The sequence below is a fragment of the Pygocentrus nattereri genome, chromosome 2 (genome assembly GCF_015220715.1).
Source record: "Pygocentrus nattereri isolate fPygNat1 chromosome 2, fPygNat1.pri, whole genome shotgun sequence".
NCBI classification, from domain to species: Eukaryota; Metazoa; Chordata; class Actinopteri; order Characiformes; family Serrasalmidae; genus Pygocentrus; species Pygocentrus nattereri.
In genome coordinates this window covers 19,737,648-19,760,825 of record NC_051212.1, presented here as the reverse complement: position 1 = coordinate 19,760,825, position 23,178 = coordinate 19,737,648, and the positions used below count along the sequence as shown (strand labels likewise).

Here is a 23,178-nt window from a genome sequence, read left to right as displayed (position 1 = left end):
GCAGGATCTGCGCTGACAATAACAAATGACAAGCATCACCCCACACCCCACCTCCATTAGCAACTGCCAAGAGAAGCTGGTGCTGGATGCTGGCACACAAGGAACATTCTCAAGCGCTTTAGTCTTTCAGAACGTTTAGCCCAAGTGCCCTTTCAGCATAAGATTGCTTAAAGTGAACCTTAAATAATAACAAACTTAAGACGACGCAAGAGCAGCGAGGGAGAAATCAGAAGAAGAGAGAAATGAAAAAGCTCGCAGTTTTTTTTAGATAAAAAACACAGCATTTGAAAATAAATGAGGCCTTACGGAGGAATGCCATCTGCCGCTGTGAGCTTCCCTCAAATGAGCCGCTCAGAGGCTGACAAATAATTGCTACAATTAACCTCTCCACAACACCTCTAAATTAACCGCTCATTTGAATAGTTGCTGATTCTGGATTTAAGTTAATTAACTAATTTCCTCTGAGCGTATTTCAAAGTCAGAATATAAAAAGAAAATGATGTATACTCTTAAAGGAAAGAAACCATTACAACCATTTGGGAGGTTCTTGAGTTTGTCCCTTCACACTTAAGAACCATAAGGAATGTGTATAAAAGTTTTTAGCCATCCAGATCATTGAAAGGCATTAGTAAATCCAAAGTAACTGGACCGGAAGAATAACACTAAAAAAGATTATACCAAGAGATTTGATGAGCATTTTTTTCTATTTTGATCACTACACCGATTCTGCGATTTTTAACCTAGGCGACTTATTGTGTCACTTTGACCCACATGTTAACAAAATTAGACACCCTGCCTTCTTTCACTTAAGGAATATAGCCCAGACTCGGTCATATCTCATTTTTGCAGATTAGTGTAGGGGTGCACATTTGGTTTGACAAGCATAGGGGACCAATATCAGAAAGCTATAGAATATATACAGCATGTAAAAACGGGTAAACAAAGAACACCAAGACATTTTCTCAATACATGAGATGTTACGATATATATTTTCAGACATTTGATTAATTGGAACAGACAGAACAGTACCATATTTAAAACTTATCATCAAAAAGTATGAATGCAATTACTTATATTCAACATTTCACATATGAGCTGCTCTAAATCCAATTAAAGGGACCAATTAGGATCCATTTCTAATCAAATATGCAGTTGGGAGGTACTGAGGATATTCACAGTATGCTCACAAAAGCTAATTGTGACATACTGTGAGGTAATATATCACAGTCATAGTAAATATTGTAATACTGCCCAGCCCTGCCACCATTACATATTGATATTTCAAGCTTTCTGTGTCTGTATTAAAACACAAAACAAATCATAGGGATATCATGCATATTCAGTACCTAAATTCAGTTTTGTTGTCAATTGCCAAGGCATTTTGTCTTTCTTGTGTATCACTGACATTTTTTGTCTGATGTGAATTAACGGTTTTTATCAAAATATCCCATTAATGATAAAAAAATTATGATGAGAAGGAAAAGGAAGAGCCATTAATGACTTGTATGGCAAAAGTTAACAAAAGATCATAGAACAGTATAGAAGTGTTGAAAACAACTCCCGGGCAGGTTAGTGCTTCTTCCTTTTGTCACTACTGACTACTGACTGATCAAAACACCAAAAACTCTTTTGCCTTTAATGAGAGTAAAACATATTTGACTGCTATTTAATAATTCATTTAAAACTCCAAAATATCCAAACTTACATCAGTGGTCAACTTAAGTGACTCTTAATGTCTTGATTACTGCAATTGCACAGCAGCTTGCACCTATTTCTGTGCCCATACTTAGGTTTGCACTAGTTACCCGTGTATCACCAGATTACAAGGTACTACTTCTTGCTTACTAGGCCCGTACATGACATTGCAACACTGCATATCTGAAACGTTAGTTCTTCACTGTCTTACTGGCCCTCTCAGTTCAGCTAGCTCAGGATTGCTAGTAATACCCAAGACCAGGCTTCAGGAGATGAAGCTTTCTCCTTTTCTGCTGCAAGCCTGGGGAATCAGGTCCCTGATGGCATCCGGACAAAAGAAGCCTCGTAAATTTCTTTTTAATACTTAACTTTTTAGAGATCCATTTTGTTGTTAGATAGTTGATTTATCTGCAACTGTAGTTTGTTTATCTTGGACGTCAACATTCGTCTTTAATTTGTATGTATTTTATTGATGTGCATGAGTGCTTCAAGCTTTTGAGAAAGTGCTGTACATAATTAAACAATAGATTATAATTAAAACCTGCAGTACTGCCCAAAACCATTTAAATCCATTATTTATTATTTTTTCAAAACTATTATGTTTTAAAGTGGGTTACCTTTAACTGAAACACTTCACTTAAAATGAGCGTCTAAATGTTGATGCTCAAAGTACTCTATTGCCCCACAGGAAAAAATACACAGCTAACAACATCACATCACATAGTGTGAGTGCTATTTCTTATAGAACTGGAGTCATTCTTTATTTTCCATCTGACACCCAAAATAGCATTTCTGCTGTTATTGGCCCAGTACTGATACTTGTATCAGATCAGTGCCACCTCTAGTGAAGATTCTACAAGTCTAGGATCCTTGTCTTAGCGATATACTATAAAAATGACAGTTGTTTGACACACAAACTAAAAAATGTCTAAATTAATTGCAACTGTGTTTAATGTTGAACATCTTGAAAAAATTTAATGTTGATGTTCATTAAAAAAAAAAAAGTTATTTTCTGAACTTTGGCCAGTAGTATAGTTTAAAGACTTCGTCAAGCCTTTAGTAGGACATGCCATGAACTTTCTCATAATGAACATGTTACGTTATAGTCCAGGTCTAAGGCTAATCTTTGACCAGGAAGCTGACCCTGTGAGTTCAACTCTCAAACTGAGATTAGGCCTAGTGCTGGATTATAGGACTACATTCCAGTCCAAGTCTTAAATGCCTGCGTAGTCTGGACCACGCTGCATTCTGAAGGAGATTCTCCAGTGAAAAGACAGTGTAGCCCAGGACTAGACTTCCCTGTCCTGGAAAAAATGACCCTAACTGACCCAAATGTGGGCCCAGACTTCAGTTTCTCAGTCTCATATATATTATACAAATGGAACAGAGGGAGCTTAAAGTGGCTGCAAGATTTGGAGTGATAAAATAGCGCTGCTGTTTAACTTTTTCTTAAATATAATCAAATAATCTGACTTCAATAAAAGAACTGTCTTCAACAGCCGTGTAAGAGTTCGTGTCTAATCCACGTTAGTTACAGAACAGAACGCCTTATCTGGTTAACAGGTCGGGTTCAACGAATGACAGGAGAGGACGCAAAACGTTCAGAGCGCAGACCTGCAGCAAATTAAATCACTGATACTCCACGACGGTCTGACTCGGCGTGTAGAACATTTCAGCAAAGCCATTTTCACCAGCTAAGGCCAGACGAGCAGGCCAGTCAGACCTTTACGGGACCATTCAGAAGGCAGAAAGTCTCGGGGGACAGATGATAACGTCCATACTAACTCGTGAAGCTACAGCAGGAGCGCGCGGGCTGATGGCCTTCGCCGCGCGCACTATTAAAGTTTAATCACTCACCCGCGATTCCTCCCAGACCGAGCAGACAGCAGGAGAGAGTGAACCAGTCCAGAGCCTTCATCATCCTCACCATCACCCCACACTCAGAACTCCCAGAACTCTCACACACTCGCACACACCGAGCTCCCGGGCAGGAAACACCCGGCTAATGTCCACACACTCCGTGTGTGTTTCTCCGTGCTCTGTCGTGTGAGCGAGACGGGGGTGGGGGGCGTCAGAACACACACACACACACACACACACACACACACACACACACACACACACACAGGAACACTAGATCAACACTAGGACGAAGATCTCAAACTTCACATGGCAAGAAATACAGTAGTAAGAAGAAGGAAAAGAAGAAGTTAATAATAATTCGGTAGTTTATGCTAATGTAAAATAATGTATCACTATTATTATTGTTGAAAATTCCGCATTAATTAGTTCAACTCATCTTTCTCACGCCTTCTTCACTATTAAACTGTGCCACTGTGACAACACGCCTCTGAAGCCACAGCAGGCGCTGCTGCCCTGAGGCAGCGCTGCCTCTGCTGGGTAACTACAAATTAAGTGTAAACCCGGCTCGGCCAATCACATCAGACCTAGTAAGCTGTAAGCCAATCACATCAGACCTCGTAAGCTGTAAGCCAATCACATCAGACCTCGTAAGATGTAAGCCAATCACATCAGACCTCGTAAGATGTAAGCCAATCACATCAGACCTGGGGTAGGGGCTCCAGCTACTCGTTCTGCAGTACAGGTGGCGGCCACTGAATTTGTGAGAGGAGTTTAGCTGATAGCGTATTAAATGAAACGGACCTTGTTCAGGACTCATCATATACCGAGTGGGATAAGCAGTAGTTACCGACCCACACCGACAGCACGGAGGTGTGATATACTGCTGTAAATGTATCGGACTAACGACTTTTTACCCGGCGGTTTGTTCGCTGGGAATTACGTCACATCCGAGTTGATCGTGGTCCAGTAAACAGTCAGAAAACCAAATGGACGCCTCCAAAAACCCTTTGTTGTGAGTGCCCTTTAGAAATACAGACAACTATTGAACAAAATATCAGAGAAGGAGAAAGAAGGCGCAGGAGGTATTTGTTTTCGCTTGTTTTGCTTTTACTTTCTGATGAGTCGCTGTGCAGCCATCTTGGATTTTTAACCTTCTAACGGACGAGTGAATATTTGCAAAAAGCAATAAAGTTTATCCGTTTGAACATTAAATATCTTGTCTTTGTAGTGTATTCAGTTGAATATATGTTGAAACGGATTTGCAAATCATCATATTCTGTTTTTATTTATTTTTTACACAACGTCCCAACTTCATTGGAATTGGGGTTGTATATTCAAACGTTAAAGCATTTCTCATCTGTGCCCCACCTTAACTCATTCTGTTCGGACTGGATGGGGAGCGCCCTCTAGAGGAACCCTTCAAGCTCTCTGGTTGGTGAGGTGCTGTAGTGTTCCAATGTTCCAACATTCCAACTTCCTGCCGGGAACTCAAAAAATCTGTATTCCCAGTTCAAATGGAACGCATGACTACTTACCTTTAGGTTTGCATGAGGTGAAGGGAATACTTATAACACTGAAGTTAGCCGAGCCAGCTATTTTAATGTAACCATGAATTTTAAGACCTTGTGCTGGTTGTGAGTGTATGAATGACCTTCTCGAAATACCCACAGCATGTTCTATCACAGGACTCAGAAAAGTGCAGTTCATTTACAGATTATTTACAGTCGGAAAAACAAATTCAAATAGGGTCATACAAAACTCTTATTCAAAACAAACAAAGGGGTTAAGTTGCAAAGCATGCAAACAAGGACACAGCAGCAGAGCTGGTTTATGTGGAGCCTGGCCACTTCCTATTTCTCCCGTTATATCATAAACGTAACTGCAAAACAGCAGAGGGCGCCCACAAGCGGGTCCTCAATAAATGGGAGTAAATGGAGCTCAGCAGTTAAAATAGTCTAAAATAGTTTCTATTTTAAAAATTTAAACAGTTAAAAGTTAACTTTAAAAAGTTAAAATAGTTTCTAATCACTTGTCCAGACCTTTCCTTTAATTTTAGAGAGCAGAAGGATGTATTTCACTGACAAGGCAAAGAAACTTAACTGTATTGTTCCTTTTTTCTACAGCAAAATTACTTCTAGTGAGTGCTAATTGGTTGGCGAGCATAGCAACTCATTGGCTGTTGGCGCTCACTCACGTTTAGTTTAAAAGCACTTCAAATATAACAGCAGTGTTAAAATGTTTTGTGCCTTTCAGTGTTCAGGAAATGAATGTATTCTTTTGATTTAAAATGTTTAATCATGTATAAACTATGATTTTGCTCAAATGCTCCATCTTAACCTAATTTTGGACTTGCTCGGAAGCGCCCTCTCGTGTTAGAGAAACCCAGAAGACATTACAGGGTGGTAATTCTCTCTACAAGTTCTCTGACAGCAGTCTGTTGGTTGGTGGACACTGCTTTTATAGGAAGTGGAAGATTGAAGCCAGCTAGTCAGGACCTGGGTGGTGGGTTCAAGCACTCACAAACAGCATGACAGGCTACACCTGGAACAGATGAACACAGAAAACAGACACGCAGCAGTTCTGCCAATTAATCGTGACTGGGGTTGTAACAAAAGAGACAGAAATAACATAATAGACACTTGTTTATATATATTTTTGTTTTTATATATCACTAGTGTTTCTAAGCTGTCACACCAGTATTAGCCATGAGATGCTGTGTAGAAGAAGTTAATGTGAAAAGGTCACATTTATTGTTTAAATCATACCTCATTTTTATATTCCTCTAGAATGAAAGTGAACAAGACAGACTGGTCACAAGAAGTAGGTCTGATGCAGGTTAGTGATCAAGAAGGAGGCAAGTAGGAGTTGTTTAAGCTTTCAGTTGAAATTAATACTGACTTTGTAGAAATGTGTTTCCCTTAATATATCTTAATTTGGAAACTAATAAAAAAATTAATTTGATTGACAATGACCATGAAATCAAGTTAATAAACATGTAATCACAGAGCAATATCACACTCACAATCTGTATTTGTATTTGTCTTATTAGATAAATGAGTAACAGCATTGTAATAATATGCAAACTTCACAATACAATACAAATAGCTGTTTTTGCATCATAATACAGTAAATTTAGAAGTTTAGAATCAGAGGAAATTCTAACATAACTTCAGCATGTAGTTGTGTATTTTTTCACAAAAAGGGGTATTTTGTAATATCCACCTGTATTTCTAAAAGACAGCAGTGTTTGTTGAAGGGAAAACAGGGATATGGTAATTTATTAGAAAACATAAAATAAATAAAAAAACAAGTCATTTATATAAAAGTAAACATAAAAAAAACAACAAAAAAGAAAAGTATTCAATATTAAATGAACTGAGCATGACACTTTTATTTCTAATCTGAACTTGTGTGCCTGTATAAAGTGCGGCTTTTACCTTTTTGTTGAAATGATTGTGAGTGCATTTTAAATTGTACTCAGAGGAGAAACCTCGCCATTTCAAACAGCTTGGCTAATCAACCATCTAATGTAATCTAATTTTTCCAGTTCCAGGAGCTGTGAGTTGGAGGTTTTTTCCGTTGCTGGTTGTCACTTATAGGAACATAATGGATTGCGTTAGAGAGAGCTATAGAAACATTTCCATTATCACACGTTATAGCATGAAAGCTAACTGTGTTCAAACTACACTGCACCTCCTGTTTTTGCAGGTTATATGTATATAGACTGGCCACTTGTATCTACACTCTTTGTCCAGTTTGGCAGCTCTACTTGCCATATAGGTGCATGTTGTAGTTTGTAGTAGTCTATAGGTTAAGCCAGCAAGGTAGGAGTGTCCAATGGAGTGGACAGTGAGTGGACACAATGTTAAAAATTGCTGTGTCAGATCCACTTAGACCAACGCAACACACGCTAACACACCACCACCACATCAGCGTTACTGCAGTGTTGAGAATAATCTACCACCCACATAATACTTGCTCTGCCATGGTGCTGTGGGGGTCCTGCCTTAGAGGAATAGGGTTAAGGGGGGTTAACAAATTATGCAGATGGATTACAGTTACAGATACTGCACCTATATGGTAAGTGGAGCTGAATGGACAAAAAGTCTACATGTAAGAAGGTGTACTTACTGAAGTTGTTCATCAGTGTAAGTTATACATAGATAGATCAAATAGTAGCAAATGGACATTTATGGTCAGAAATGCAATAAACTATACAAATATAAAAGCATTCTTAGTTAAACACGACCTATACTGAGCTGAACTGAAGTTGGGTAGGTAGCATTGCAGCTCTTTGGGGGTTTTAACCTCTCTTGTTTTATGAGAAGGGTGAATATGGGTTCATATTGATGTTGGCCATTTTGAACATGTGTGTTTTTTTTTAAGGATTATACATTTTCAGATGTAAGATTTGAGGCCACACCAGCATATTGATGTATTCTCTTCTGGCTCGGGAGAAGCCCTGCTAATGTGATGTAGACTTACACCATTTCTTTCAGTCATTAATATGAATTATTCACGGTTATCTCAGCAATTACCTTAAAATACGATTCTTCGGTTTAAGTGCTGAGATTTATATGGCTGTTGGTGTGTGGTGACACTTTTAGAAGGCTGCAGAACTAAAAGGGCAAGAGAATCCTCCTGTAATATAGGCTACGTTCACAGAATTTCCTCCTCCGTTCTGTGACTTTTTAAATAATTAATATAGGAAGACTTGCCACAAGGCTCACGCTCATTATCCAAAATCTAGATCTACATACTTCAAGCGTATTCTAAGTGAAGAAAAGCACAAAATGTGCTTAGTGTGGGCTTCTCAGGACTGCCACTGGTAACCCTTTGCATTGAACTGAGTGAAGGACTGAAGAGGCAAAGCTAGTCGCTCCATTACCTTTAATTGGCACGTCATTTTTGATGATAAATGTGTTCTGGGGATCTTGTAGGCCTACTCTATCATGCAATCAATGTAACTTCTTTAACAAGTTTAAAATGTAAAACACTTAAATATGTTCTTTTATGACATTTTCCACTACACAAAGTACCAGAACTTTTTCCAGTGGTGATCAAAGATCTTCTCCACTGCTCTTTGGTAACACTTGCATCTGAAGCCAACAATAATTTAGCGAATTCTTTACTCTGCCAGGTAAAAAATAAACTCGCTGAGCATATTTACATGACCAATAAGTGCACTAGAGTGCAAACTTGAATTGCATGTTGATATGTCAATTGCTATTTGTAGTAGTAATTATTAATTTGCTAAGAGTTCAGTAAAGTGGCATGAGCTAGTTCAGAAGCTATGGCTAATAGCATTTATGCCATCCTCCACAGAATGAACAGTTTTTTTGGCTCACAAGGAGTTGATTCATCATAGAATTCATTTTACAATGACTAAACCCATAACCAGGGTGTACTGGCCACTTATTTTGTCAGATAACACATTATCCCACACTGGCTGCTCAAAACAGACTTTTGGACTTCAAAACATGACAGTAAAATGACTGAAAGAGAACATACACAGCAGCAAAATTCAAAACCAGCCCAAAAGACAATGAAAACACAGACACAATTTTTACAATCATACAAATATATTAGTTTTATTCAATAATATCCAATAATATGTCTCCCTCAGACTCTGTGTAAGTTATTATAGAAATAGATACAGTTTCTATTGCAAATGCAGGGGCGAGGATGAATGGGGTAAGGTATTATGAATGGGGTCGTACCGATTTATTAAATAGGGGTCATCTTTTTTTTAAATGTGTCCAGTAAATGTCGGTTCATGCATGCTTTTAGAGTACTGTTGATTCCACTATGCTTCATTCATGTCATATTGCTTCAGGCTTCAGTGAGAAGTCTTTGAACCTTTGTCCTAGAGACTTCTTCCATCATACAATGTGATTTCTTCTTTTTGCTGCCATTTTTGTTTGGCTTTCCACTGTGGGCTTGTGAAATGGGGGAGCCAATCCTTACATGATTCCACTGAGATTGTCCTTTTTTGTTGTTCTTTGATATAAAAATATTGTCATCGTGGCTTTGACTGGAAGACTATTGAACTCTCTTGGTTTGGAAGACAAGGGGAGAAAAAAGTAACACAGTTTGTTTTTAAAATCCCTTTTGGAAGACAATAATTTAGATCATCCATGCAGAACATACAAAAACCTCCAGGAGCCGTATGATATAAAGCTGACTCCTTCAATCAGGATATGGCACACACATGGCTATAAGGTGTGTGTGTTTCATTAAGGGTGTATAAGACAGTGATAACCAAAACTGAGCAGTCCATATTGCTGCAGGAAATCCAGGCAAGCAGGCGAGGAGGCCTCTGTCCATTACTGTCCACAACTCTTAATACACCCTTAGATACTAACAGTCTTTTCAGATTTCCCCAGACTGGACTGAATCAAAAAATTGCATTATTAGTCAGGGTACAGAGGTGTATGCTCACATCAGCATTTCATTAACAATTTAGTCCTAATTAGGCCTTTATCAGACAAACAACTGGACAGGTTTGAAGAAAGAAAATGAATGAAAATGTGCTTGTCTGACACACATATACATGCACAGGACTGCATTTATGACCAATAAAAAGGCTTGCAATTTTAGTACAAAGATAAATATTTCAAATAATGGTAAACAGTAGGGCTCCATTTCAGGTCAGCTTCCACTTAGTTGCTATGGTAACAACATTTCATATCTTCATACCACCAAAGTAGTATCTTTATGGGCTCATTTAGCATGAAACACTGTAAAGAAGAGCTGGCAGTGTTGGGTAGTACCAGATTACATACTGTCGGACCAAATCACATATCTCCAAAATGATAACTTTACTGGAGAAGAAAAAAAAAAACATACTTCATTTTTAATGTAAATCAATGAATTTCTTTTAGTTCATTCATCGTGAAGTTTCAACACAAAGGGCAACAGGCATTTTCAAATTATGTCAAAAACTAGAAAACAACAAAAATGGAGATATGTGTTTTTTTTCCAACAGCAGCGATATATTCTGGCTTCTGTAATCTGATTATAAATGTCAAATACTTGTAATCAGAGTAGGAGACTTAAAAAAATATTTGATCGAATTATGATTACTGTTTTAAGGATTGCATTTTGATTAGTTAATGCCAACAAATCGGTCTAATAATACCCTCTTAATTGAATGTGTCCATAAACATAATTATGACTGATAGCAATATATTTTTGCTGAAAAGAAAAATGAAGAAAGTATGAGGGCATTTTAGAGCTGTACCTTGGATGGTTTGAACTTCAAACAGACAAGATGGGAGTGGTCAGTATTTGACTAATAGATGTCTAGAAATTACTTTAAAGGAAGAAGAGGGGAAATATACAAGACCAAATGTAGTCCAAAGTACAGTTTTTAAGTAATCCTAAAGGTTACTGATTACGTTTTTAGTCATATAATTTATAAGAAGTACCAGATTATATATTTTGAGTAAATATGTTACGTAATTTACCCAACACCAGCAGCTTTTAAATAGTGTACAAACTAGTAATTTAAAAAACTATGGAGTTACAGTGACAATATTTGGATAGTTCCTCAGAGTGAGACAAATCTTAAGCCTAGACTAAATCAGATTTTTAATGGTGTAACACCATTAGCTTAGCTTTGCAGTTTAGTCCATGACTAGACATAATACATGTCAGAGAAACTGGCCTGTGGTCACAATACTTCACTAAGTAAATTAATTTAAAAAGCTGCACTGCTTAAATTGAATCAATGGATGCTAACAACTGTGAGGACTCGTCCACAACACCACAACTCACAGTGGAGGGGGGGGCGGGGTGTAAAGTCACGGGGGTAAAGTGGAGTAAAGTCACTGTGAAGGGACAACAGGGAAGTGCAATAATTACTGTAGTAGTGCTCTTAGAGCCTCCAGTCTTAAAGGTCACCTTTAGCCACCCACATTTGTGCACAGGGACTGACGCACAACTGCTGCTTATGCAATGCAGATGTGTCTCAGTGTTGCTGCCTTTAAAATGCAGCAGGGGTCTCTCTCAGACAGAACACACATACACACACGTTCAGCCTTACAGTGGGAATCGACGGGGGTAATGACATTCAAGGCAGGGTGGCTCTGGAACAAAACGCTTCGGTGAGGGCTGCAAAGCGAGCAGGCGTGGAGGGGATAACCCTTTGGTTTAGCCACGTGAGGAGGGCTGGGTTTTTTTGTCTTTTCTGCTGCATTGCAGATACAGGGTTGGGGCTACACCTCAAAGTGACACATACACAATAAGCAGCATGCCCGGCTGAGAGCATCACTCTCACTGGGCATGTTTTCTCTGCCACCTGATTGCATTTGTAGGTAATCTGTTCAATCTGCTAGATATTCTACTCTCTATCCAGGAAACAAGGTACAGATTTGTCTTCTGTAATCACATGTGCCTCGCTTATCTCACTCTCTCTCTCACAGACATTTACACAAACACTCGTTGAAAAAAATGAATGCATTGAATTGACTTGATTCAAATGTGCCCATCGTTTCTGCATGAATAAAAATATTCAGTCACACAATCATTATTAAAACTAAGTGAACTAAAAACAAAATCATGTTCAGCACTCTATAAAATTTGAGCAGCCATTAAGTAAAGTTAATTGGGAAAAACAGAAAACAACAGAAACATTTGCAGAACAACTAAATACAACAGCTGAAGTTTTCTGCTTCTCACGATCCTAGTAATCCCAAACATATTCAATGATGTTGAGGTCTGGGGTGACCTGTCCTTCATGCAGAGGACAGCAGCAGCTTCTGTGTTTGTTTTGTACATCTCAAAGATGAAAGCTTTAAGTACTGTTTAACTAATGGTGACAGTTTTGGTGGTCTACTAGGTTATTTTTGTACCATCCAACACTGCCAGCAGCCCTTTTCACTATGATCATTCATTTCATGATGAATGGGCCAGCAGAATGCTCCAAAACGCATCACATTATCTTGCATTAAAAGTTAAGACTGAGTTACCTTACCAGTGAAATTATCTTCATGTGGAAATTATGTACACATTTAAATCAAGTAAATTCAGTACATAATGTTTGTGCACATATATAAACAGAATAACATGAAGCAGAATGAGAAGGTATGCATGACATACATCCATGTAGAACAGTACTTATTCTTTCCTTACTGAGAAACTGAGGAAAGATGGGTTTCCTGGTAGCCCTACACAAGTTTTATACCAACTCACATACACACACTTTCATATTCTGTGTATTATTAAGAAATTCTGATAGTACTTTGTCAGAAACACACATGAATCTGGAGTGAGAAGAGTGGAGTCCAGAACACACAACCATGAGAAAACAAGCAACCAAGAAAAAAAAACAGCACAGCATACCACACTACACAGCACCACACCACAAATAAATGATAAAAATACAATTGACCAATCCATGTTTAGCCCACAAATGTTCTTTCATAGCAACTGTTTTGAGGTTGGACATTGTTTTACAGGACACTGGTAAAAATCCTTTCAACCTAATCACCTTCTTTGGAGTTCAGTTTCATTTAGATTCTATATAATGCAGAATTCCGGTTGGAAATGCTGCACTTCCAAGCTGGACTATATTGTAGCAGTATATTTGAAATTGGGCAGATTGGAGACAAATTTGCTATCGTGCTAACATTAACTCAATTACATTACAAAGAAGTACATTTAATCTCTCTGAGACCTCCAGTGAGACCTTAAGTACCACAATTACTCAATAGATTTCTCACTGAATGCCATTTTTACCAATGTCGTGTAAAACCTGTCAAGCATTGCAAGAACTGCTATGAAAGAACACATTTTTGGGCAACCATACAGAGTCCTCTGTATTGGTCTGAAGATATCAATCTATTTATGAATAAGCAACACTGCAATATAACATTTGAAAGTGGATACTAACACAAGCTAAACAATAAACACACGTAAGCAAAACTCTAAATGAATCATTACAAATAATAACCACTGGTGCACAGAGAAAACTGAGTAACTCTACTTTTAACTTTGTACCTGTTGTAAGGCATCTAATTTTTTGGAAGTTTGTTATACACAACTATGCTTGATGAAACCAAGCCTAAATCTAAAGATAACACACTTCAGATAAACAGGAGTGGAGTGTTTCAGTGTTGCCTGAGCAGGCAGTAGAGAGCTGCAGCATGCCCAACAACATTTTATCACCATGACCCATGAAAACAAGGCCAGACAGTTTTATCTTCTCTCAAGAGACGAATTAAAGTGGGAGAGAAAGAAAAAAAATTGCATGATTAGCGGAATTTTGAAGCTTTTACTTCAAACTAGAGATTCAGGTTAGTATCATCTCTCTTCTGGTGTTGATTGTGGGATTTAATTGAAGTTGCATGTTGGTTATAACAGACTGCAAATGCTGTATTCAAACCTTTCAACTACTTTTAGAATGTAATGTTTTTTTTTTCAACTACATTGTTAACAATCAGTAAAACAAATAATCAGGCAATTTATAATGTTCTCATTTATGCAATTAATGATTGCTTCTTGCTTTCACTGAATTGTATGATTGTTTAATGGGAAATGTCACCACTTTTCCCACCACCAGTGTTTTAAAAAGAAATAAAAAAAAAGAATAAAAAAAAAGAAAGAAAAAAGTTCATGAATCTGTAATTGTACTTATAAAAAACAACATTACTTTAATAATATTTCCTGGCTTTCAAGACATTTACATTATGCAAATATATTATGCCAAAAATCTTTTACTCTTTAGGCAAAGCTCAGTAATGCACTTTTCTCTCCAAGTATCAAGTACCCTTAAGGACTTACTGGTGTCTAAAAAATTAGTAGCCTGTAGATATTGTACTTTTTACTTTACCACTGCTATAACTGGTAGTATGTTTTGTTCATTTGCTGTTTCTTTCCTAATTATTCAAGTACGCTTTCAGCTTTTTCACTTCTGTTAAATAAGTGCAGATGCAAGCACACACACTCACACATACACACACATACACATGCACTGACAACTACACAATGTTGACTCGAAATGTACTGTCACTGATAAAATGTTAACAACTGACCTCAGCACCAAGTAACACATTTAACCACCACATTATAAATACAGATAAAATCTTTTTTTTTTTTTGCAAAATTTTATGACCACACACAGTCATCTCTATCTTTGTACATACAGTGGGATCCAAGTCTGGGACCACACAAAAAATCTTTTACTTTCATGAAATCTGGAAATAAGTAGTTTTAGAATTTTGAAAAATTTAGACAAAGACACAATTCTGCCCTGCTTCTCTTCACAATTCAGATTTAATTTTTGTTGTGGCACTGACCATGTTGATGCCTTTAAAGGCTTATCTCTTGTTCAGCTGACTTTCAGGTGGATTTGTTTTACTAATCAGGCTTTTTCACAAACTTGAGAATCACTGCCAGTTTGTGTGCACACTGTGACAAACCAAATACTAAGAAATTTCAAATTCATCTTAAAATTGAAAAGACTGAACTTTTTTACTGAAATGTTTATGCTGATAATATAATTCATAATGAAAACTTTGTATTAAATGGAATACAAAGGAATGCAAAAAAGAGGTGGTATCAAACTTTTGGACCACTGTATGGAAAAGCAAGAAGTGTTGAAAATGTTTGGCTATAGTAAAACTTGTCATTAGTGCCACTCATGTAGCTTAGAATGAGCCCTTTACTTCCATCTTCACCTTTCTAAATTTATGGCTAACAAATAGCCAAGCAAGCAAAGACCTTTGTGCACAGAAATGAACCCCCATCTTTCGAGCACTAGCTCCTCCTGCTTAAAGAATGCATGCTGTGAAAAGTAAAGCATGCAAGAGGTGCTGTATATATAAATTAATATCATAGACAGAAAGTCATTCAGACAGATCTTTTTGCCTCTAGTTAGGCTATTTCATCACACACTCGTTTTGTCCATAGTTAGTTTAATTCAAACTTTCATTAGAGTAAAACCTATAAAGTGTGAAGAGCCCACCGTGTCAGACTGGGCTCCTGTGCAGAGATTACAATTTCTCCTCTTCTAACACTCAGAATTAAACTCCCAAAGGCCTAATGAGTTGAATCGGGTGTGTTTAATGAGGAGGAACACTAAACGCTGCAGTGTTGTGGAACCCAGTTTGGCAACCCAATTTAATGTGAAGTAATCCCCTTTTTTAAAGCCTAATGCGTTTTCCAATCAAAGCACAGTGTCAATGTCTGTAGCCTCTTCATTAGTACCCCTGAATTCCAGCTATTTAGATCTACAAACCCTAAAATACCTGCAAATCTTCTCTGTAATTGGCCGTGGTAGGAGTAGTCCTGTAATTCAAATGGTCAGGTTTGTAAAAATGTATGCAAGGAGCGGGCTTTGCCTCAGGCAGATGAGAGGATGAGGAGAGATGAGAGATGAGACGAGAGTACAAGAGACTAAAAGAACAATTTAGTGGCTTAATTGAAGTCATTAACCAGCACAGGCCAGAGGGTCTTAATCAGACCAAAGGCTTAACCTCCAAGGCCTTTCCTTTTACCTTCAGTTTTCAAAGCCTTCCCTGTCTTCTTGTCCCCATTAGGTTTCTGATCATTCTACTGCCTTAATATTTTGTGGTAGCCTATAAAGATGATCGTCAGTGAAGCCCAGCTCTTGAAGAACATTGTGAAGGTTTCAGATGATAATAGCCCTTAAAATGACATAGTGTTAAATAATGAATGGAGATCTCTTTGTAATGTATTATAAAGCTCCTGGTCATACAATAAAAAAGCATGGATAATGAAATTTACATATTCTCCAAGGTTACAGATTCAGCTTTTATTGTTTTAAAAAACATCAAGGTGCACTTTACTTTTTGATTTGAATGTTCTCTGTGTTCCTTCCCTGGAAGTTGAATTGTAAGATTTCCATTTCATCTTTTGGAAGACAGTATGATAAATAAATGGCAATGAATCCTAAACCTTCATGAATCAATCTGTTAAATACTATATTTCCATTTGTAGGAAGCAGAAGTGTCCACCATTCTTCCCTGCTGCTGTTAGAGAAGATTATTGCATTAATCTAAACTCCAACACTGCTGTTCTACCATCTTCTCTTTTACTAGCCCATAATCTTGGTGTACTCTCCTTGCCTTTAATTTGCTCCAACATACCTTCTTTCAGGTTGCTGAATCCAGGCTTATTGTTGTTTCAGCTATTCCAGCAAGAGGCTATCCGAAATTATTGATATCAATAAGAGATGAATAGATGAAGCTTAATTAGCATGGACATTTTTGACTGAATGAAGAAATGTGATATATTGTATGGCTTAAAATATCTGATATGCAGTACACACTAAATTATTTGAGTATACCTGTAGGGAATCCGCTGCTCTAAGATCAGAAGTCAGTGATGATATTGGAATTTGGGACCATCTACTGAAGCACAGGATCTCAAAGCCATTTCTCATAAATCTGTACCACATGGCATATGCTCTGTAATATTAGGAAAATAAAAGGTAGAAAATCTTATTGTTTGTGGTTTTATTTTGCTGGGAATATCTGCCTTTGCTTTGGGCCAAAAGTGATAGAACAAAATTGATTATAAGGCCGTGAACTTGAAGAAAGTTGCAAGCTCATTGGTTAGCAAATTATGCCTCCTGCACTGAAACAAAATGAACCCAAACAGGAGAGGAAAGGATAGAGCAGCAGAAAAATATTGCTCCCGGGGCATAATGTGCAGAGGAAAACTAATCAAAAGAAAGCAATAATATACCTCAATTCCCGCAGTTATGAGTCACCTCACACGCACAAATACACACACACTTTCATCAGTTTTGGGGCTATTGTGTATAAACAAAAAAGGAGAAAGACTTTTTACCTCCTTGGGGTGTAACTATCTGCATTATCATACAGAAAGGGGAGAGTATGTGTTTATTTTCTACATCTGAAATTTCTTTTGTTGTCTGGTGATATGCGTGTGGGTGTGTATGCATGTGTATGAGTATGCTGTAATGGTCCTCTGGAGAGCATGCTGGGCATTTCCTGTGCTGTGGAGTGGAAAATTGACTCTATGTCACAAACTAATCAAACAGCAGAGAAGGTGAAGAAGAGGAGATTACACTGGGCTTAGAGATGGAGGAGGGGATTGCGGAGGTTGCTGAGCTATCAGGCAGGATTAGCGTGAGCAGATGCTTCCAAAACAATGCGATCGGCAAGATCTGCCAAGATCCAGGACCTTTCAATGTCATGTTCTGCTTGAGCTGGGGGGACAGGTTTCAGTGTCAGGGAAAAAAACCCTTACACAGAGGAGATATGTATGAAACTGACACATGTCGGGTGAACACAAGGGTGAAACAAACGGATCTTTCTTTCTTTTTCTTTCTTTCTTTGCAGCTTGTTTCTCCTGTGATGTGCACCCTCAGACAGCCCAGGGTTCTTATTGCTAAAAAAATTCCCAGGTTCAAACTGGAAGACCATAGCAGGAAGAGATTGAAGGTAGGCTTTTCACCAGGACTGCCAAGTTCACTTAGCCCTGATGCATCTTGGGTAATGGAGTTCTCAGGGTCAGTAGCAGGACTACAAGCAGTGTTTTTCTCATGCCCTTTCCTATGCCCTTTGTATGTTGGTGTGGTTGCCAGTCTGTGCTCCTTCAGACGCTAGGAGGCGCTTGTTTTGGGTGGCGGCGGGTCTTTCTTGTCGTGTGTGTGGACAGGAGAGTCTGAAGTTTTGGCTGTTTTCCGAGGTGGACTCTGCTCACCAATGTCATGTAACGAAGGTTCCCTGTACATGGCCACTGAGAGAGAGACAGAGAGAGAGAGAGAGAGACAGAGAAAGATGGGGTTAGAGAACAGAGAACGAGTAGGAGAGACAGATGACGAAAGGGAGAAAGAAGGAGTGAAACAAAAAGTGAAATAGAGATGATAAGCAAAGAGGTAAAAGAAAGAAGGAGGATGAAAAAGAGTGAGAGACCATATGTAAAAAAAAAGAAGAAAGAAAGAGAATAAAAGAGTCGATAAGAGAAAGCAAGAAAGAGGGAGGAAAGAGGAGAGAAAAATAGAAAAGAGGCAGGAGAAGGAGAAAAAGGGAGATAGAAAGTGAAAGAGAATGTGTGAAAAGGGGAGAGAGATAGTATCTCTATTATTTTCTAGCTGTTGTAAACAATGCTAAAATGTATTAAAAGCATTTACCAACAACAATAAGTGTCTCCCGTTATTGTTCCACTGACTGTACAGTGGATTTCTATAGCAGAGTCGTATTAACTTGGGGCAGATGATGAATGAATGGTGTACCTTCAATAGGCTAGACTTTGGCAACAACTTTTTCTCCTTCAAATACAGTATTGTCAGTGCCTTTTCAGCAGTGGATGTGTGTTCAGCAGACAGAGAATATCATAGCTAGCGCACCTTCGATGAGTTTGGGCAGAAAATGGGCAGCTCCTTTTGTCTTTTTGACCCGGTTGCCCTTCATGACCTGCCCATCGCGGTTGATGCCGATGTACCAGGCTCGTCCAGACTGCGTTTGCCGATACAGGATGGATGAATAGGTCACATAGTAATTTTCAAACACACACTCTTTGAACTTACACTCCGGTGTGAAGTGTTCCTGTAACACACAACACACACATACAGTTACAGAGTTAGTTATAATGAAAACAGGTTACAAATGTTGATATTTCGCCAGTAAGATATTGAGATATTTTCAGCGTGAGTTGAGGGGGCTGTGACGCATTTCATTTCATATGTTTATAAGTAGCTATATGTAACAATAATATGTCTCATGTGTATAATAATATCAAGTCCTATATATTATATACAGCCATATCACTAAGTTTGAATACCCCTGGTCAAAGGACATCTTTTATTGGTTTTCTAAGTGAAAATAGGTTAAGACACCAACTACAGGGAACTGTAGCTTTGGACATGTTCACAATTTATATTAATTTACTGAGTTTGGTTTTACCCAAAATGTAACAGGGCCTACACACTACTGTAGTCACATGTTAGATTTAGTTTTGACACTAGGTCTTAACATAGACAAGCTTAATATCCTACCGCAAACCTCAGCAATCTCCAACCATTACCTAATTTCATATGAGCTACGACTTAGCCATAATATATGTACGTCCCCGCGCTATTCTACAAAGCGCTCAATAAAACCTCCTACCGCTCTACAATTTATAGAAAATCTCCTTGAACTATCAACCACAGTTTTCACTCCATCAGACCCAATGGAGTTAGATCTACTTTAGGAAATGTGGTGCCACTTAAAATAAAAAGAATAAGGCAGAAAAAACTCGCCCCATGGTACAACGATAAAACCCGGAAACTAGAGCAGAAATGGCGACAAACCAAGCTGGAAGTGTTCCACTCTGCCTGGAAGGACGGCCTTATAGAGTATAGAAATGCTCTTACCAAATCTTGATGTTAGCATATTGTCAAATTATAGGCCTATTTCTAACTTGCCATTTATATCTAAGATCTTAGAAAAAGCTGTGGCCCAACAACTTAGTTCATATCTACATAAGAACCATATATATGAAAAATTCCAATCTGGATTCAGGCCACATCACAGCACTGAGACGGCTCTAGTTAAGATAACTAATCATCTTCTTCTTGCCTCTGATCAAGCCTACATATCTCTCTTAGTGCTACTTGACCTCAGCACAGCTTTTGATACAATAGACCACAATATTCTCCTAGAAAGGCTAGAAAACATGGTTGGAGTCACGGACAGCCCTATCGTGGCTCAAATCTTACTTAAAAGAATGTTATCAGTTCATCAGTGTAAACAATTTATCTTCCAACTACTCAAAAGACTTGGAATTCCGCAAGGCTCTATTTTAGGGCCATTATTATGTACACTATACATGTTACCGTTAGGCACAGTTATAAGTAACCATGGCATTAACTTGCATTGTTATGCAGACGATACTCAACTGTACATATCAGCCAAGGCTAATGACAAATATAGGTTAAAGAAAATGGAGGACTGTGTAAAAGATGTGAAATGCTGGATGTCACGTAACTTCCTCCTACTAAACAGTAACAAAACAGAGGTTCTCCTTCTGGGTCCAAGAAATAAATGACCAGATTTAATTTTAAATCTAGCTGACTTTCCAGTTACACCTGGCTCAGCAGCAAAAAATCTTGGCGTCATAATTGATTCAGATTTATCAATCAATCAACACATAGGCAGCATCACTAGGACAGCTTTTCTACATCTTCGCAACAATGCCAAGATAAGAAATGCCCTGTCCCTGCGTGATGCAGAAACACTAGTACATGCTTTTATTACTTCTAGGCTAGACTACTGTAATGCGCTACTGTCAGGATGTACGAGCAGGAATTTAAACAAACTTCATCTAGTCCAAAACGCCGCAGCCAGGGTCCTCACTAAAACTAGAAAATTTGATCATATTAGTCCAGTGCTATCATCACTTCATCGGTTGCCTGTTAAATTCCGTATTGATTATAAAATTCTTTTATTGACATATAAAGCCCTACCTGGGCTCACTCATCCAGAAACTGTTCGGGACTCAGACACAGTCTCAGTCTTTAAAACTAGGCTGAAAACTCACTTGTTCAGTTTAGCTTTTGGTAGGTAATATTCCCCCTTAGATAACGGCAGCAGATCCAGGGGTCCGTGGACACAGGGAATTATAGTAAACTGAGACGCTGGTGCTGTCGTCCCACTGCTCGCATGTGGTCACTCAGGTTTGTGGACGGTGGAGTGGAGCGATGCCAAACGGTTTCAGAGTGCTGCCATGTCTGTGTGTCCTTCTGGTTCTCTCCTTTTAGTTAAGCTGTCATAGTCAGATCAGCCGGAGTCATTAGCCACACTCTGGAAATGTTCACATTCCCTGTTTTACGTACAAACAGACAGAATAAAACTGATTCCCTCTCCCTGCCTTTTTTACAGGTATACGACCGCCCACATGTCCGGCCGGACATTAAAGGACAACTGACTGTCGAGACCTCCTGCTACCCACTTCGGACCAGCTGCCCACGCCCCAGCTACTGCCACCTACCTTGGACTAGCTGCCCACCCTACACTGATGTTTTCATAGACTCCTAGCTATTACTACTACTAATATTACTGCTATTAATATTAGTAGTATAATCACTTGTAGGTAGTTTGATCAAAGGAGGATGGGTCCCCCACTGGTGAGCCTAGTTCCTCCCAAGGTTTCTTCCGCAGCTCTGAGGGAGTTTTTCCTTGCCACTGTCGCCCCTCGTCTTTTCTGGAATTCTGTGAAGCTGCTTTATGACAACATCAGTTGTAAAAAGCGCTATACAAATAAATTTGATTTGATGATTTAACAAATTGGGAAATATTGAATATAAAATTTGCCACAACTTTGCCACACTTCGTTTCATTTTGTTCAGTAATGCACAGTAATGCTGCATAACAATGTGCAGAAGTGAGATCTGTTTAAAGGATGTGCAATTATTTTCACATAGAAAATCAACAAAATGTGATGGGCTGTCCAAAATTTTGCATACTAATGTATATGTTAATATTTACATGTAATGGTAATATGTCCCATGTGCGTTATATCCATGTAAATATCAAAATATAATAAATCAAATAGACCTGGCCAAAAGAAAAACAACAACAACAACAAAAAATTGACACTCTACGTTTTAATAAATAAAAGACCTGACACCTAGATTAGCCTTTTCTCCTGTTTTTTTTCTATAAAGTCAGGATGTTTTTGTCCTGATATCATACAAAAGTCTCTCTCTCTCTCTCTCTCTCTCTCTCTCTCTCACACACACACACACACACACACACACACACACAAACAAACCCACATCGCTTTTATCCACTATTTTCCTACGTTACATATGTGTACGCTAGCACACTCACTCACTCAGCTCATTTTAGGTGGACAGCAGTGCTGCAGCCTAATCTCACCCTCATACCCACAAAGCAGCAAACACCTTCAGTCTCTAAATCCCTTCAGGAGATTGGAGCCTGTCAGTAAGCAAAGACTAACATCTCACTCTTCACATCTTTCTTACTCCCCCTCTCTCTCTGTCTCTTTCTTGCTTCTCCTTCCATCCATCCATTCCTCCCCTCTCCCTCTCTTTCTCAAGTGCTCCCTCCATCCCTAACTCCCCCTCCTCTCCCCCCGTCATTTTGTAACCTTGTCAGGGAACAAACCAATTTTCAGGATTGATTGGAATCCTTGGTGTGACTGGTGAGCTGAGCAGCTGAATAAGTAGCTTGCTCTTAGCTCTCTCTCTCTCTCTCTCTCTCTCTTTTCCAGTTTTGGAACATACACATTGTCAGCAGGGGGAACGGCATGTTATTCATAAATTATCTACATTTGCCTTGATACGTTTCTGTAGCAAAAATGACTGCAATTAATTTTTATGGTTAATATTTCCTTTGGAAATTGCATAAACACACTACATTACACACTGTAATGCAGTGGTGAACCTAAAGGAATTCCCCAGATCTTTGGCCTCAAACATACTTTTTTTTGTTGAGTATACAAAAAATCCAGAATGACCCTGTGTGGTACGGCACAGTACAGTTACTAACCCAAGCCCAGAGTTATCTAAACCCTGGGTCCTTTTCTCAGTGATCAACAGGACCATGAAATGGGGGTTCTGTGAAGGTTGAGTGGTGGTCACATGATTTCTAATGTGACTGTAGTACTAACAGTATACAT

The 23,178-nt window shown here is 38.5% G+C and overlaps 2 protein-coding genes across 2 annotated transcripts in view; both read right to left on the bottom strand.

The window, feature by feature from the left end:
* chrnb1 (cholinergic receptor, nicotinic, beta 1 (muscle)) overlaps positions 1-3,736 on the bottom strand; it is a 36,801-nt gene extending 33,065 nt beyond the window's left edge. Inside the window, exon 1 of the mRNA XM_017710297.2 lies at positions 3,553-3,736. Coding sequence (XP_017565786.1) covers positions 3,553-3,625 — 73 coding nt within the window. The 5' untranslated portion in view covers positions 3,626-3,736. The remainder of the gene's footprint in view (positions 1-3,552) is intronic.
* Positions 3,737-9,121: 5,385 nt separating this feature from the next.
* fgf11a (fibroblast growth factor 11a) overlaps positions 9,122-23,178 on the bottom strand; it is a 95,379-nt gene continuing 81,322 nt past the window's right edge. Inside the window, exons 5-6 of the mRNA XM_017710298.2 lie at positions 18,902-19,100; positions 9,122-18,291 (exon numbers count right to left, since the gene is read on the bottom strand). Of these exons, the coding sequence (XP_017565787.1) occupies positions 18,155-18,291; positions 18,902-19,100 (336 nt within the window). The 3' untranslated portion in view covers positions 9,122-18,154. The remainder of the gene's footprint in view (positions 18,292-18,901; positions 19,101-23,178) is intronic.